This window comes from Chiloscyllium plagiosum, chromosome 10 (genome assembly GCF_004010195.1).
Source record: "Chiloscyllium plagiosum isolate BGI_BamShark_2017 chromosome 10, ASM401019v2, whole genome shotgun sequence".
NCBI lineage: Eukaryota > Metazoa > Chordata > Chondrichthyes > Orectolobiformes > Hemiscylliidae > Chiloscyllium > Chiloscyllium plagiosum.
Genome location: NC_057719.1, coordinates 71498338 through 71514417, shown reverse-complemented (window position 1 = coordinate 71514417; position 16080 = coordinate 71498338). Strand labels below are relative to the sequence as shown.

The following is a 16080-nucleotide window of genomic DNA, read 5'->3' as shown; positions in this document are numbered from 1 at the left end:
CTTGTGTCATGCTCCTAAAGGCCACCTTGATGGTGTCAGAAAAATGCTCACACCTTGTGTGAGTCAGACTATGCAACTTAGACCCCATTTTGCCAAACCTTCAGACACAACAGACGCTATAAAGTATCTGGTCCACAACTCCGAACCTGCCTCTTGAATCATCTTGGGGATCTGTGGGACCAAAATGTCACCCAAATACAACCCCAGCCCCCTCCCCTTCACTCATTCACACTTACACGCACTTCTTACAAATGTGTGTCCAAACACTTGGGAAAAGAATAGTGAAAGCATGCCATTAGCATCTAGTGGCAAATGATCAATACTACGTGATCTCGCCCCTAATTATTTTATATTAATGATTGCAGAAAAACCTAGATCAAGTGTGAACAAAATTCACTAAGTAGAATTCTTTTCTCAAGGTTTTAATCTCTGTAATTTTAAGTTCACTCTCCTTTAGCCAGTTGGGGAATGTGGAGTGTTTACAGTCAGCCTTAATGCTTTTCTCCAAAAATCTGCATTTTGGGTGAAGCAAGTATCAACTGTACATAGCATACAGTACTCTACTGAACTAATTCCTCTGCAGAAAGCATAAACTGGTCAAAGAATTATTACTTTTGCTAATAAATGGCTGCAGTAGGAATCCCAAAGAGGTCAATGCATTTTGATGACAAGAAGGCTTAGCAGGTTCTATGATCACTGGCTAAGTTCAGACAGTAAGATTGCAGAGTAACATTTATTGGGTGCCAGTGTTGATGGTTGTTTTGTTAAGGCTGACAATAACTGTTTAAAACTTCCCCCAAGCAAAGTCTGTCCCTAATCTGATAATACTGATGAAGTTAACAGGATGAGTACTGCATGTCGAAATCTTTATGTGGCTAAACTTTTGTTTTAAGTGACAACATGTTCAGGCAAGTGAACCATTTCCTTTTGCAACCATGAGTGCGGACAAACCAATGGTTTATTTACAGGATTTTGCAGATCCTCAAATCATTTCACACGTATGGTGATGAACATCTTCAATAGATCATCTATTATGGAGTCTTCCTTCATACCAATGTTGCTGCCAGCTATATTTATTTAAATTTTGTTGCAGCATTAATTTCTTTTAGATTATTACATTAAATCACACAATTTTCTAATGAAAAGACTTGTGAAATTGGAAATTTTTTTTGAGTTTTTTTGTTGTTCAGTGCTGGAAATGACATTGCAAGGTGTTTTTATACTAACATGAACTAACCATATGCACCAAAAGATGGAGTCCTTTCACTTTGTTTTCAAGTGGATGCAAGGAGCCAAGAACTAGTTGTCAATAAATAAAAGTCATTGAGTCAAAGCCCCTTGAAAATTGGGCTCCCATATCTACAATATGTGCTGTTCCTTGGATGTCGAACAAATTCTGAGTATCTGGCAGATTTTCTGTAATAGGCACATTTCCTCATTTCAGATAGAAGCTGCTTCTATTATATTCTTAAATATCAACTCTATTCAGATGGAAGCTGGTGAAATTGTTTTCAAACAAAATCTAGAATAATGGTGTCCATGTTATCATTTTTAATTGTCATAAATGCCCATCAGAAGAAAATGAGGACAGCAGATGCTGCAGATTAGAGTCAAAAAGTATGGCACTGGAAAAGCACAGCAGGTCAGGCAGCAGCTGAGGGGCAGGAGAGTTGACGCTTTGGGCAAAAGCTCTTCCTCAGGAATGTACGGGGCTGTGGGAATGGGGGTGTTGGGGAAGGGAGCTGAGAGATAAATAGGAGAGGGTAGGGCTGGGAGAAAGATAGCTTGGAAAGTGATGGGTAGGTACAGATGGGGGGAGATGGTGATAGGTCAGAGCGAAGGGTGGAGCCGATAGGTGGGAAGAAATATGGACAGGTTGGACAGTTCAAGAGGGTGGTGCTGAGTTGGAGGGTTGAATCTGGGATAAGGTGGTGGGAGGGGAGATGAGGAAACTGGTGAGATCAACATTGATGCCATGTGGTTGGACTGTCCCAAGACAGAAGAAGAGGCGTTCTTCCTCCAAGCATTGTGTGGCTAGGATTTGGCAGTGGAGGAGGCCCAGGACTTGGTAGATTGGGAGAGGGAGTTGACGTGGTTGGCCACATGGCAGTGGGTTGTTTGGTGCCTGTGTCCTAGAGATGCTCTCTGAAACATTTCACGAGTTGGCATCCTATCTCCCCAATGTAGAACAACGGACACAATAGATGATGTGTTTGGATGTGCAGGAAAATCTCAGCAACTTTAATGTCCTTTGTGGATGGAAATGTCCTTTACTTGGTCTGTCCTTCATATGACTCCAGACCCACAGCCATGTTGTTGATTGTAAATTGCCTTTTGAAAAGGTCTAGCCAGCCAAGACAATAAACACTAGCACAGCCAGTGATACCCAGATCCCATGAACAAATTAAAATCAATAACTTTTCAGTAACCAATATGCATTATTATTCATTAAGTTAATATTAGGACAAATTGTATGGGCAGCACGGTGGCACAGTGGTTAGCACTGCTGCCTCACAGCGCCAGAGACCCGGGTTCAGTTCCCGCACAGCCAGTGATACCCAGATCCCATGAACAAATTAAAATCAATAACTTTACAGTAACCAATATGCATTATTATTCATTAAGTTAATATTAGGGCAAATTATGTAGTTATTTGAGAAGAAAGTAATTTGAAGGCTATAGGTAATGAATTGTATATTCCAATTTGAACTCTTAAGCCAAAGAAATGGAGCAAACTCATCTTTTTGCCATTCCTGTACAGTCATGCACTCCTTCTCTAAATGTGACTTCAGCAAGAACACTACAATTATACTTGTTTTGTGTTTTATTTAACTAAATTGCTTTCAGTTGATTTTCAAATTAACATTAAACCATAGCAAACAAGAAATCAAATCTCCTACTTGCATAAAAATAGGAAAAATTGGGAGATAATAGAAAACACCCTGTTGCCTCTCAACAACATGACAGTCCTGGATTTATTTTTGTATTGTGTTAAATTAAATTGATTTTAGCAAGATTAATAATTGTGAACAAATTCTGAATTTAGTAAAAAAAAATTGGAGTACACACCTTGCAGATTTGAATCTGATATGTTACCTGTTATTTTCGGATCTGTGTCTGCTGCAGATTGGTTTTCACTAAAATTCTGTAACTGCATGACTGGAAATAAAGCTCACACTGTCCTGTATTAACCTCTATCAGGCATGTTTGTGTCCACTCACTTAGTTTATCCATGCCCCTTTACAAATTCCTTTAATTCTTATCATGTGTTCTTATCATGTGTTAATGTATTTATGCATCAACAGATACATAAATGCCCCCCTCCTCAAATTCATTAAATAGAAAATAAATAATCTAGGTCCTCAAATCCCTAATTATGTCTTTTCAACCTGAAAAACACCCATTAATTCTGACTCTCTGCCTTCACTATTTTAACCAATCCTCAATCCTTACTAATACATTACCCCAATGCAGGGAGCTCCAGTCTTATGAAGTAATCTTTTATATGGCACCTCATCAAATGCCTTATGGAATTTTAAAATGTTACATCTATCAGTTCTCCTTTTTTCTTGTTATATCCTTGTTATATCCTTCAAAATTAATCAACCTGATTTTGCTTTCACAGAAGCATGTTTACTCTGTTTGATTGTGTTGGGTTTTTCTAAATGTCCTGCTATTTCTTATTTAACAATAAACCCTGACCATGACAGATGTTCAGCTAACTCGCCTATAATTTCCTGCTTTCTGTCTCCCTCCTTCTTCAACAAGAGCGTCACGTTAATGCGTTGTCCAATCTGATGGACTTCACCGAGAATACATCTAAATATTTTGAAAACTCATTAACAAAGATCCAGGGAGTGAATGGGAAAGCGTCGAGTCTGAACATTCAACAGGGCACAAAGACATCGTGAAGAATGGGGAATCATTGTTCACCCCATGGAGAGCTTGCCACTCTCTTACAAGGGCACAAAGCTGAAACATTGCCATTTTTGTCCAACACTCACCTATACAACAATAATACAAAATGAGTGTCATTGCATATGGAATGGGCAGAGTAAGTTTCTGTTTTCTCTTCAGGAGCAGAGTATGATTCTTTGCAAGTGGGATTGTGCTAGTGGTACTTTATTAGACAAGCATCCACTAATTTTATAATACTTCCATCTGCACCCATTGGCCTCCTGTAATGTCAAATACATAAAACTATGCAAATGCAGCCTTCATAGTCTCATCTGGGTTTGTCATTTCTTCTTGTACCTGCTACTGTATGATAAATGCTTCTGGAATGTTACACTTACACAGTGAACTGTAAGTTTGCAAGGACATAGTTTATGATGTCCAAGGGAAACTATTTTTATCAGCATCATTATTATGTTGAATATATGCCTGAATTTCGCTTCCCTAATGTTGCATTAGCATTTTAGATTTATGTCTTTTCAACTTGAAAAAACACCCATTAATCCTGACTGTGTCTGCCTTCTATGTCTTACCAACCCTCAATCTATACTAATTATTACCCAATGCAGGGAGAATAAAGTCTAGCTAAAGTCACATAGCTCTGAGCTCCATATTGAAACAAGACATTGGCCTCCTAGCAAAGCTTTCAAAATATATTGTGTCAGGGCATAGCATGTCACTTTATTTTGATTGCTATGAGGGATCAGGAATACCATTCCCAATGTGCTACTCAGTTCTGGTATTCCCCACTGATTACCGGCTCATGTATCTGACATGGAACCTGCACTTGGAAGATTCCTTGTGGTCTTGTTGGACATGCAATGTCAGTGTTGAGGGAGATAACAGTTACAATGATATCAGCAAGAACAGCAATCTGCTGTACAGCCTCCAGAGGGAGAAGTAGCAGTCAGTGAGACAGACCAGCACCATCGTATGGTGCTGAGGATAGTTATCTGTAAGACATCTGTCTGCACACGATACCAAATGTTGTGTATTACAGTGCCCCATGATAGGCAACAGATTGAGAGCAAGCCTGAGGCACATCATTTCCACCCATCTATCAGAAGTTAAGTTTCAAACAAAATCCACATCATGGTAGCAGCTATTACCATTTTTAAAAAAGACTTCAAGACTTTTTTTTTTAAGATTCCCTACAGTGTGGAAACAGGCCCTTCAGCCCAACAAGTCCACGCTGACACTCCGAAGAGCAACCCACCCAGACCCATTCCCCTACTTTAGTAACATTAGTTTCTGTGAGTACAGGTAGCTGTAAAGGTCTCTGGATAGGGCATTGATGGGGAAAAATACAGAGCTAATTTCCTTTTGTATATCATGTAACTTATTTCGAGATGACAGAAATTTTGTATCATGTCTTAAAAGTAGAGGCGATGAAGTTACAAGTAGAATGAAAACAATAGGCCAAAGACCTGGACTGAAGGTACACTGCTACCTCTCTCTCTCTCTTAAAAATAAGAAACACAAAAATATACTGATCCTTTTTTTAAAATTAGTTAAAGGTCTCAAAAGTACAGTTCAAAGTCACCCTAGAAGAAATGAAACTTAAAGAATGTAAAGAAGAAAAAGCAATTTTCTACACTAAGAAGACATTCTCTTGTCTGAACCTTAGTAGGTTTCATCATTTTCATTGTCCAAGTCAGTAAGGGAATAAAAACAAGCCTGTGTGACATTATTATTATTCCTTGGGTGCAAACAAAATGTAGAGGTAGAAACCTGCTGCTGCAAGCCTGCAGTTCGCTAACTACAAATCTGCAATTCTTAATGCAATGGTTTTAAAGATATCAAGTGCAAAGAAAAAGCCATTTGTGAGGGACCAAGACCAGTGGAATAGCAATTTAAATTTACACAGAAATAAAACATTTACACAGGATGGCATGGCTGAGGATGATACAATGCAAAGTTTTTAAGGCTGAATCATAGTTAGCATAACAGTCATGATGATTGGACATCTAATGATGCCCTTATGGAATTATTACTGTGGCATTGATATCCACATTCCTACTTTACAGAACAAGCGACCAATGATCCCAATAAAAGAGCTCAAAAAACCTTGCTTGTTATTGGCAAGGGTGGGCTTCACAAAATTAAATCAACTAGTCTTTCTACAGATGATCAGAAAGATCCAGAAAATATCAATGGTCAGGACAAGAAAAGAATAAGCTTCAAGATTAACAGACTGTAACTCATGTCATACAGGTGCAACCCCGAGAACCTATTGAGCAGTTTGTCAGAAGATGTATCAGCATAGGACATGAGTATAAAGTTTCCGAAAGGAACTGTCAAGAGATGCTCATTGACTTTGTCATTGCCTGTACACCAATTAAAGCTTTTAGGAAGGAATGTTTGAGCAAGAAAAGGGGTCAAACCATTGATTTAATGGAGAATAGATGCAAGTATGAAACCATAGTGGCAGTAGTAAGTAAACATCAACTACATGCTTTAGATGCAGCCAACTTCTAAACCAACACTATGACTGCAATGTGCACCAAACCAACAGAATATGTAACTAATGCAGTTTGTAACATCTGCCAACATTGATTTCTTTTTCATCTGTAAAGCCAATGGTACGCAGGGCCATTGAGCACATATGGTCAGGAAATTTGTTTCCAAATCCAAGCCAAACCCTAGAACAAAACACAGATGACCATCAAGTCAGTACATCAACATAATATTGCCAGCAAGGGAAGCGTTAAGAACGTATACAAACATAAATATGTTAATGAATTTTAGAGATAGCTATGTGAAAATAAAGTTTCAAAAGATGACCAAGCTTCCCATTTTGGTAACCTCACTCACTATATCAACTCTATAAGGTGATCAGAAGCTTTTTAGGTATTTTTGTTTGGTATATTTATTGGTATCATGTGAACTGAAAAGGCAGGATGGCACAAATTAAACGCTAAAATTAATACTGTTGCTCATGCCAACGTATTACCGCGGCACATTCTGAAACAGATATATCTCAGAAAGTGGCATTCCATGGTATGTACAATGAGAGATTGTCTCATAATGCATAACAGATCATGCATTCTATGCTGAGCAAAATCACACTTCAGTCTAATACGGAAGCTGACCTTAGCATCCAAAACTCATCACCTACAGCCAGACTACCATCATGCACAGACCTCCAAATTGTGACAATCATTCAAACTACAGTTCAAACTACACCCATGCTAACTAAACATACCACATGTGCTACTATCAAATTGGTCAAAGATCACAAAGACGATGATATTGATGTGAGATATAAGCCAGGTACCAGAGATATTTGCCAGTTACCAGGATAATTCTCTGACACACTGAGCAGACTATCCAACTCATACAGCAACTAAGATATTCATCTTGATCCAGATATTAATGTTCTAGGCCTCAAATTTGAAGATATCCACAAGGTTAGTTTGCCTCACTTTGGCCAGACCCATGTGAACTGTTGCCAGATGTGCCAAGCAATGACCATCTTCAACAAGTCAGAATCCAGCCATTGCCACTTTGATTTCAATGTCATCATTTAATCCCCCACTGTCAACTGTCAAAGATTGATCAGAAACTGAACTGGACTAGCCATATAAATATAATTGCCACAAAAGCAGATCAGAGGCTAGGAATCCTTCAGTGAGTAACTCACCTCCTGAGTCTACAAAGCCTGGTGCCATCAACAAGGTCACAAGTCAGGGATATGATGGAAAACTCAATAAGTAAATACTTCAGTACCTGGATGAGTACAGGATCCAAAAATGTTCAAGTCATTTGACATCATCCAGGAAAAAGCTGCTTCTTGATCCATTCTATATCTAATACCTTTAAAATTCACTTCGTCCATCGTCTTCCCACAGTGACAGCAGTATGTACCATCTCTAGAATACACTGCAACAACTCACCTGGATTCCTTAGGCAAAACTGTTCCACCCCATGACATATCTAGAAGGACAAGATACATGGGAACACCACAACCTTCAAATTCCCTGACTTGGAAATATATTGCTATTGCTTGACTGGTGCTAGAACAAAATCCTAGTACTCCCTTCCTGAAGAAGGGTTATACCCAAAACGTCAACTTCTGCACCTCTTAATGATGTCTGGCTTGCTGTGTTCCTCCAGCCTCCTGCCTCCTGCCTGTCTACTCCCTTCCAAACAGCATGCTGACTGTCCCTATCCCACATGGACTGCAATGGTTCAAGGAAGCAGCTCGCCACCATCTTCTCAATTAAGGATGGGCAATAAATGCTGGCCTAACCAATGCTGCCTACATCCTGTGAATCAGCACAAAAATCTGTTTTCATTTCAATTGTCAAAATAGGAGAAGGCAAAGTTGATGAAACATTTTTTTTGTCAAGCATTCGATACTTATAAGATAGGTTCTGCTGTTATGCTTATTACAGGCTCTTCTACACTGCATTTTATACCCTTACTCTGTCATTCATTCAATATTTTCTCATGAACCAAGGCAACTCTGCTACAAGATCATTTATCTATATGTATGTGCTTAGATTCAAATTCACCTGATTATTATCTTCATTGTTAAAGATGATAGACAATTGGGTGGGTGCCATCACGTGGTTCCAAGTGTGACATTAATATCATTGCACCATTATTGTTTTTGATATTCCAGCATTTTGCAACACAATGTCCTGCTAGCTAAATATGAAGTAAATGTGCAATGTATGTCACTAACTGTGAGACGTACCATTGTAATAATTTCTGGACCACAATTTTAAATAGTGACAAGGCTTTCAAACTGTTAATTAAATCTGCTCACTCACTTTTTTTAGACAAATTCGTGTATCTGAAAAAACTGAGAGGAAAAAGAATGCTATTAAAACCAGGATGTACACCGTACTTCAGGGTTCATGAAAATTAGAAAGAGTTATGAATGGGTGGAGAACTTTGAGCTCACACTGCCTCGCTTCAGTGATATTTCATAATTAATTATAAATTGATCATCCATTTCTCAAGCCATTAAAATTTAATTTGAAAGAAATCAAGCTGTTTTATTTAATCTGATGCCAATATTTCCATTTACACCCTGCATTCATTCTTAGGATGTCAGCATTGCTAGCAAGGTCTGCATTTACTGCACTTCCCTCTGTGCTCTTGTGCAATGGTGTGTGTGTGTGTGTGTGACCATTTGAGCTTGCAGTAAAGAGTGCTGGAGCCACAGTGGGAATGGTGGCACACTGGGCTAGTAATCCGCAGACCCAACAGACACTGTAGGATGTAAGTTCAAATCTCACTGTGGCAACTGGTGGAATTTCAATTCAATTCATAAATCTGGTATAAAATGCTTGTCTCATGATTAATGACCATTAGACAGAGGAGCAGAAATTAGGCCAATTGGCCCATCAAATCTGCTCAATCATGGCTGATATATTTCTCAACTCCATTCTCCCACTTCCTCCCAATAACCCTTGATCCTCTTTACAATCAAGAACCTATCTATCTCGGTCTTAAATAAACTCAATGACCTGGCCTTCACAGCCTTCTGTGGTAGGGAATTCAATAGACTCACCACTCTCTGGCTGAAGAATTTTCTCCTTATCTCCATCTAAAAGGTCTTCCCTTTACTTTAAGGCTGTGCCCTCTGGTCCTAGTCTCTCCTACCAATGAAAACATTTTCCCAACATCCAATCTGTCCAGGCCATTCACTATTCTGTAAGTTTCAATTAGATCCCCCCTCATTTTTCTGAACTCTGAGTATCGACCCAGAGTCCTCAAACACTCCTCATATGTTGAGCTGTCCATTCGTGGGACCATTCTCATGAATCTCCTCTGAGTACACTCCAGGGCCAGTACATCCTTTCTGAGATCTGGGACCCAAAGCTGTGCACAATATTCCAAATCTGACCAGAGTCTTATAGGGCCTCAGAATTACATCCCTGCTTTTATATTCAAGTCCTCTCAAAATAATTGCATTTGCTTTCCTAACTACTGACTCAGCCTGCAAGTTTACCTTGAGAGAACCCTGCACTAGAACACCCAAGTCTCTTTGCAATTCAGATTTCTGAATTTTCTCCTCATTTAGAAAATAGTCCATGCCTCATTCTTCCTTCCAAAGAGCATGACCATTGCCACTTCTTTGCCCACTCTCCTAATCTATCCAAATCCTTTTGCAGCCTCCCCACCTCCTCAATGCTACCTGTCCCTCTACCTATCTTTGTATCATCTGCAAACTTAGCCAGAATGCCCTCTATTCCTTCATCTAGACCATTAATGTGTAAAGTGAAAAGTGTGGTCCCAACACTGAGCCTTGTGGAACACCATTTGTCACCAGCTGCCATCCTGAGAAGGACCCTTTTATCCCCACACTCTGCTTTCTGTCAGACAGTCCAGCTTCTATCCATGCTAGCACCTTGCCTCGAACACCATGGGCCCTTATCTTACTCAGTGGCCTCCTGTGTGGCACCTTGTCAAAGGCCTTCTTGAAGTCCAGGTAGATAACATCCATTGGTTCTCCTTGGTTTAAAATGCGTATTACTTCCTCAAAGAATTCTAGCAGATTTGTCAGGCATGACCTCCCCTTGATGAAACCATGCTGACTTTGCCCTATTTTATCATACACTTCCAAGTATTCAGAAATCTCATCCTTCACAATGGATTCTAGGATCTTACCCACAACAAGTTTAGGCTAATTGTTCCATAATTTTCCATCTTTTGCCTTATTCCCTTTTTAAACAGGGGTGTCATGTTAGCGATTTTTCAGTCCTCTGGGATCCTCCCTGATTCTAGTCATTCCTTTAGGATCACTACTCCCACCACCATTATCTCTTCAGCTATCTCCCTTAGAACTCTGGGGTGTAGTCAATTGGTCCAGGTGAGTTATCCACCTTCAGGCCATTCTGTTTTTCTCTCACCTTCTCCTTGGTGATGGCCACCATACTCAGATCTGCCCCCTCACTCTCTTGAATTTTGGGGATAATACTTGTACCTTCCAACGACTGGAAAGACAGTGAAACAGTAATGACAGGAGTTTCTGGGAGTAATTCAGGAGACACAGCAGACTGATGCAAAGTAATTACTCAGTTCCTCAGCCATTTCTTTGTTCCCCAGTACTATCTCTCTTGTGTCATATTCCACTCTCAATGCCCACTTATGTCTCTCTTTTGCCCTTTATATACCTTACAGTCTTCCTTTGTATTACTGGCCAGCTTACCCTCATACTTAATCTTCTCCCTCCTTATTTCCTTATTTGTTGCTCTCTGTTGGTCCTTGTAAGCTTCCCAATCCTCTGGTTTTCCACTGCCCTTCACCACATCATATGCTTTCTTTTTTGCTTTTATGCTATCCCTGACTTCTCTAGTTGGCCATGGTTGCCTCATCCTCTCTGTACCATACTGCTTTTTCCTCAGGATAAATCTCTGCTCTGTCACCTTTATTCAGCTGAAATATCGTTACTTCCGATTCTATCTTTTCTCTCTCACATTGCAGAGTAAATTCAATCATCTTGTGATCACTGCTTTCTAATGATCATATAAGAACCCATAAGGTCCTCAAAAACCCTTCAGGGGAGGAAATCTGCCACCTTTACCTGATATGGCCTATATGTGACTCCAGATCAACAACAATGTGCTTGATTATTTACTGCCCCCTGTAATGGCCTCGCAAGCCACTTAATTGTATGGAACCAAATCAGAAAGATCACCTAACATCAACCTAAGGATTGCAAGTTACAGCATCCAGTCCTGTCGACTGTGAAACGTACTCATTTTCGAATTTCTGGAGCTTGTTCAGGAATTGGGAGACCTGACCCACCAACTGGTGTTGCAATAGTCTGACATAGTCATGCTCACGGAATTGTACCTAACAGCTAATTCCCCTGACATCCACCTTCACCATCTCTGTTCCAAAGACAGGAAAGATGCAGCAGAAATAGTAATATACAGTTAGGAAGGAGTTACCCTTGGAATCTTCAGCATTGACTCTGGATCCTATGAAGATTTTGGGCATCAAGTTAAACATGGAGAAAGGAAACTGCAGTGGGAACAGGCTATTGAGCCGAATAAACAGCCATAATAATTAATGATAGAGCAGGCTCAAACAACCAAATGGCTTATAATTCTTATGTTTCTACCTATTGCAACTGTATTTGTCAATGGTGGTATTGGTGGGAGTGACCAAGCAATCTCCCCACAGTCCTTGTGGAAATAATGTTCCAACTTCTCACTGAGGATACTGTTGATCATACGTCAGGTATTATCATTGTACTAAATGAAATTGATTTGAAACAGAGCCAGCGATTCGAAATCAGTCAATTCCCTGAGATACTGTGGCAACTCTAGGCGGCACACCATCCATATTAGGAACTAGGATAGAATCTTTTCCTCCTGAGAAATGGCAGAGAAGGTGACTGGAAGGAGAGTTAATCTGATGGGTTGGTATCTGAGCCATCCTACTATATCCGAAATTAAGTTCTAGGCGGGAAATCCATGGTCCACCTGCACGGCCCACTGCCAACTAAAGACTCTAAGTGTGGTCAATTAGCACCTACTTAGGGGCCTCATCCTGCCTTGACTCCAATTACTTCATCTCGAGGCCAGATGAAAAAGAGCCAACGGAACTGACGAGCACTGGTGCAGGCAGACTGTCAGTTTGTGGGGAGAAGGGATTTCCCTCAATCAGCACTAACTCATGTAGGATTAATGGGTTTGGCATTGAGCAGGGGGAATAGCCTCGGAGCGACACTTGCCTGTTGTTGTTTCTGACCTCCCCTGCGCCCCTCCCCCACCACCACCACCCCTTGCCCTGTGACATTTAACACCACCCAAACAACATCTCCCTCTCTAACCTCTTATCCTGTTTCTCTGGATCTAGAGAGAGCTGATGTCCTTGCAGTAACCAAGGATGCCCATAGTTTCATGACCATTACGAAATGAGATTAGCATCTTATTCCATATTTCTTAGTGGAATTTAAATTCCTCCAGCTGCAGTGTGGGGTGATCTTATCAGTCAGCCATCCAGTGTTTGTTTTTGTCAGACGAGAATATTTTATGCTCCTTTGACAGATAATTAACATAAGTTATTCTTATGCTACTTTAATGCAACTTCTTTAATTCGATTTTCAACTACCTAAATAAATAGCAAATGATTAGTTATAATTATGAAAAAACATATTGCCATGGTAAGTAACAATTATTACAAAATTTCAGCACTGTTATTTTTATGCATTTGGCCTTAATGTGGCCTCTTCACATAGTTAATATATAATGTATCAGGACTCCAGTTTGAATTTATTTCTTAAAGAAAAACTTGCATTTATAATTTCCTTTTCAGGATTTCACACTAAACCAAGTTCACTATATCCAGTAAAACAAATTAGCCCTTTGTTGCAAGATAGGCTCGAGAGTGTGGTGCTGGAAAAGCACAGCAGGCCAGGCGACATCTGAGGAGCAGGAGAATCAATGTTTCGGGTCTAAGCTCTTTATCAAGAATATGTCATTTCCGATGGAGGGCTTATGCCTGAAACGTCGATTCTCCTGCTCTTCGGATGCTGCCTAACCTGCTGTGCTTTTCCAGCACCACACTCTCGGCTCTGATCTCTGGCATCTGCAGCCCTTACTTTCTCCTTGCAATATAGGCAACATGATAACCAAATTGCACACAATAATATTTGCAAATGGAATGAAGTCATGATCAGATAATTCATTTGAGTGATGTTGATTTTCTTACTAAATCAAAATTAAGTCTTTTTCAATTATTTACAATGATATATTTTAATTTAAATATTTGCAGGATGTGGTCTCAACTACCACAAAAGATGTGCATTCAAAATCCCGAACAACTGCAGTGGTGTGAGGAAGAGACGCCTTTCCAATGTTTCACTGACAGGGCTGAGCACTTCACGGTCCGTCTCTAATGACCTGACGCCAACTGCACCAGATGAGATGTTGCTGGTAGGTTGTTTTTATCAGAAATCCACAGATCATTAGAATAAAATATTAAATACAGCACCAATATCTCCTGAAAACACACATGGCACACTTGTACAATGTGCAATGAGTTGACACAAAGCTTGAATCCTGAATTTTAATCGAACTGAATAAACAACATTTTTTAATTTACACTACAGTATAATTTGTAGCATTTAATAAATTCCAGGCGCTGTGACAGAATGTGACATCTGACATCGATGATTCAGAATTATTTTTTCAAATGTTCTTCACAGCAGATGATTACTGTGGAAATAGCTTTAGCCCTGTTGTTATAGTGGGGGACTTCAAATGCCCCCTCCCTTCCCCGAGAGAAAAACAGCTTCACTGAAAAAGCTTTGATTAATGCAATTTAATAGGAAAGAGCTGAGAAAGTAATGATAACAAATTACAAAATTTGAAATGATAGCAATGAATTAATAGAGGGCTTACCAAGACATGCATGTGAATAATTGGCCTCTATTGCTTAAACCTTTTTGTTCAAATGGATGCTATATCTAACTAGCAACGGAGCCAACGGGTTCAGGGGATATCGAAATGCATTACCCCTGCTATTAGCTCATAGAATATTCCATCCTGATGCTTCATCAATAACATGAGAATTGCGGATGAGGTTCCAAATATGGAAAGATACTTTTACACTTCTTCGAGAAGTGTCACCTTTATATGCCACTGTCACACTTTCTCCATTTCAATTTGGTACCGCTCTGCGTATCGGTGCTTGGCCCAATTCTGTTACATGCTTTCAAATCAGAATTGTGGACTAATTCCTGGCCTTTAATTTCCTGTATGAGGATAATCAAACCAAAATCCATCCATTCATTCTATTGCAAGGTAAGCCCAAATTCTGTCTCAATCTCATGAGAACACACTAATGTATCCAAATAGGTGTAAACAGTCTAGACCTTAGAAAAGCATCAAAAACATGTTATATATTGCTCCCTAAAGTATGAAAATTAAAGCTTCACCTCATTCAATCATCATCCATGCAGATGTTTAAAAGCCAGTAATCATGAACACTTTTCCATCTTAAGCATGACTTCCATTCGTGCCATGAGGATACATTCAAAGAAACAGAAAAAGCAGTGCAGAATTGAAGTTTCTTTCTTAACAGCCTAAAACTGGATATAAGACACCAGAAGATACTGTACCTGATATACAATTTATCCTCTGAAGAATTGCAATTGCAGGGAATAGAGTGAGATTTAAAATCAAAGGTGTGTTGAGACGGGGGGAATATCCTGTAAAAGATTCCTGATCTTCTCAGTAATAAGATTGTTTGATTGTGTCTCTGGGCATGGGGAAATTCTAAGCCCACTCCAGAAACAGGCAGCCTCAACTCAACAGGAAATTTGCAGGTCCACTTTCTCAGCTCTCTGATGTTGCTAGTTACAGAAAGGTTAAACACTCTAGACTACAAAATGTTGTTAGCCGAAGTGATTGTGAACCTGGAATTGGCTCCTCTCAGTGTCAAAGTGCTTGATTTGCTGTATACTACTTGGGGCTTACAAGTATTAGTATGATTTTTCATAGGATTACTAATGATGCTTATAATTATGCAGGTCTCTTACCAAATGCAATATATTTCCAAATTTATGCAATTTTTTAATCAATTATATGATTTAAAGAAACAATAAAGTACTCAACTATTTTCAAATTTCTAAAAGCAATTTATTCTAAATAAAAGTAACAAAGAGGATTGATGAGGGCAGAGCGGTAGATGTGCTCTCTATGGACTTCAGTGAGGTGTTCAACAAGGTTCCCCATGGGAGACTGGTAAGCAAGCTTAGATCTCACGGAATAGAGGGAGAACTAACCATTTGGATACAGAACTGGCTCAAAGGTAGAAGACAGAGGGTGGTGGTGGATGGTTGTTTTTCAGACTGGAGACCTGTGACCAGTGGAGTGCCACAAGGATCGGGGCTGATCCACTACTTTTTGTCATTTACATAAATGATTTGGATGTGAGCATAAGAGGTATAGTTAGGAAGTTTGCAGATGACACCAACATTGGAGGTGTAGTGGACAGCGAAGAAGGTTACTTCAGATTACAACAGGATCTGGACCAGATGGGCCAATGGGCTGAGAAGTGGCAGATGGAGTTTAATTCAGATAAATGCGAGGTGCTGCATTTTGGGAAAGCAAATCTTAGCAGGACTTATACACTTAATGGTAAGGTCCTAGGGAG

The 16080-nt window shown here is 39.7% G+C and overlaps 1 protein-coding gene across 2 annotated transcripts in view; it reads left to right on the top strand.

Annotated features, from left to right (window-relative positions):
• prkd1 (protein kinase D1) overlaps positions 1-16080 on the top strand; it is a 329105-nt gene that overhangs the window by 228592 nt on the left and 84433 nt on the right. For both annotated transcript variants that reach the window (XM_043698044.1, XM_043698045.1), the window contains exon 4: positions 13696-13856. In XM_043698044.1, coding sequence (XP_043553979.1) covers positions 13696-13856 — 161 coding nt within the window. The remainder of the gene's footprint in view (positions 1-13695; positions 13857-16080) is intronic.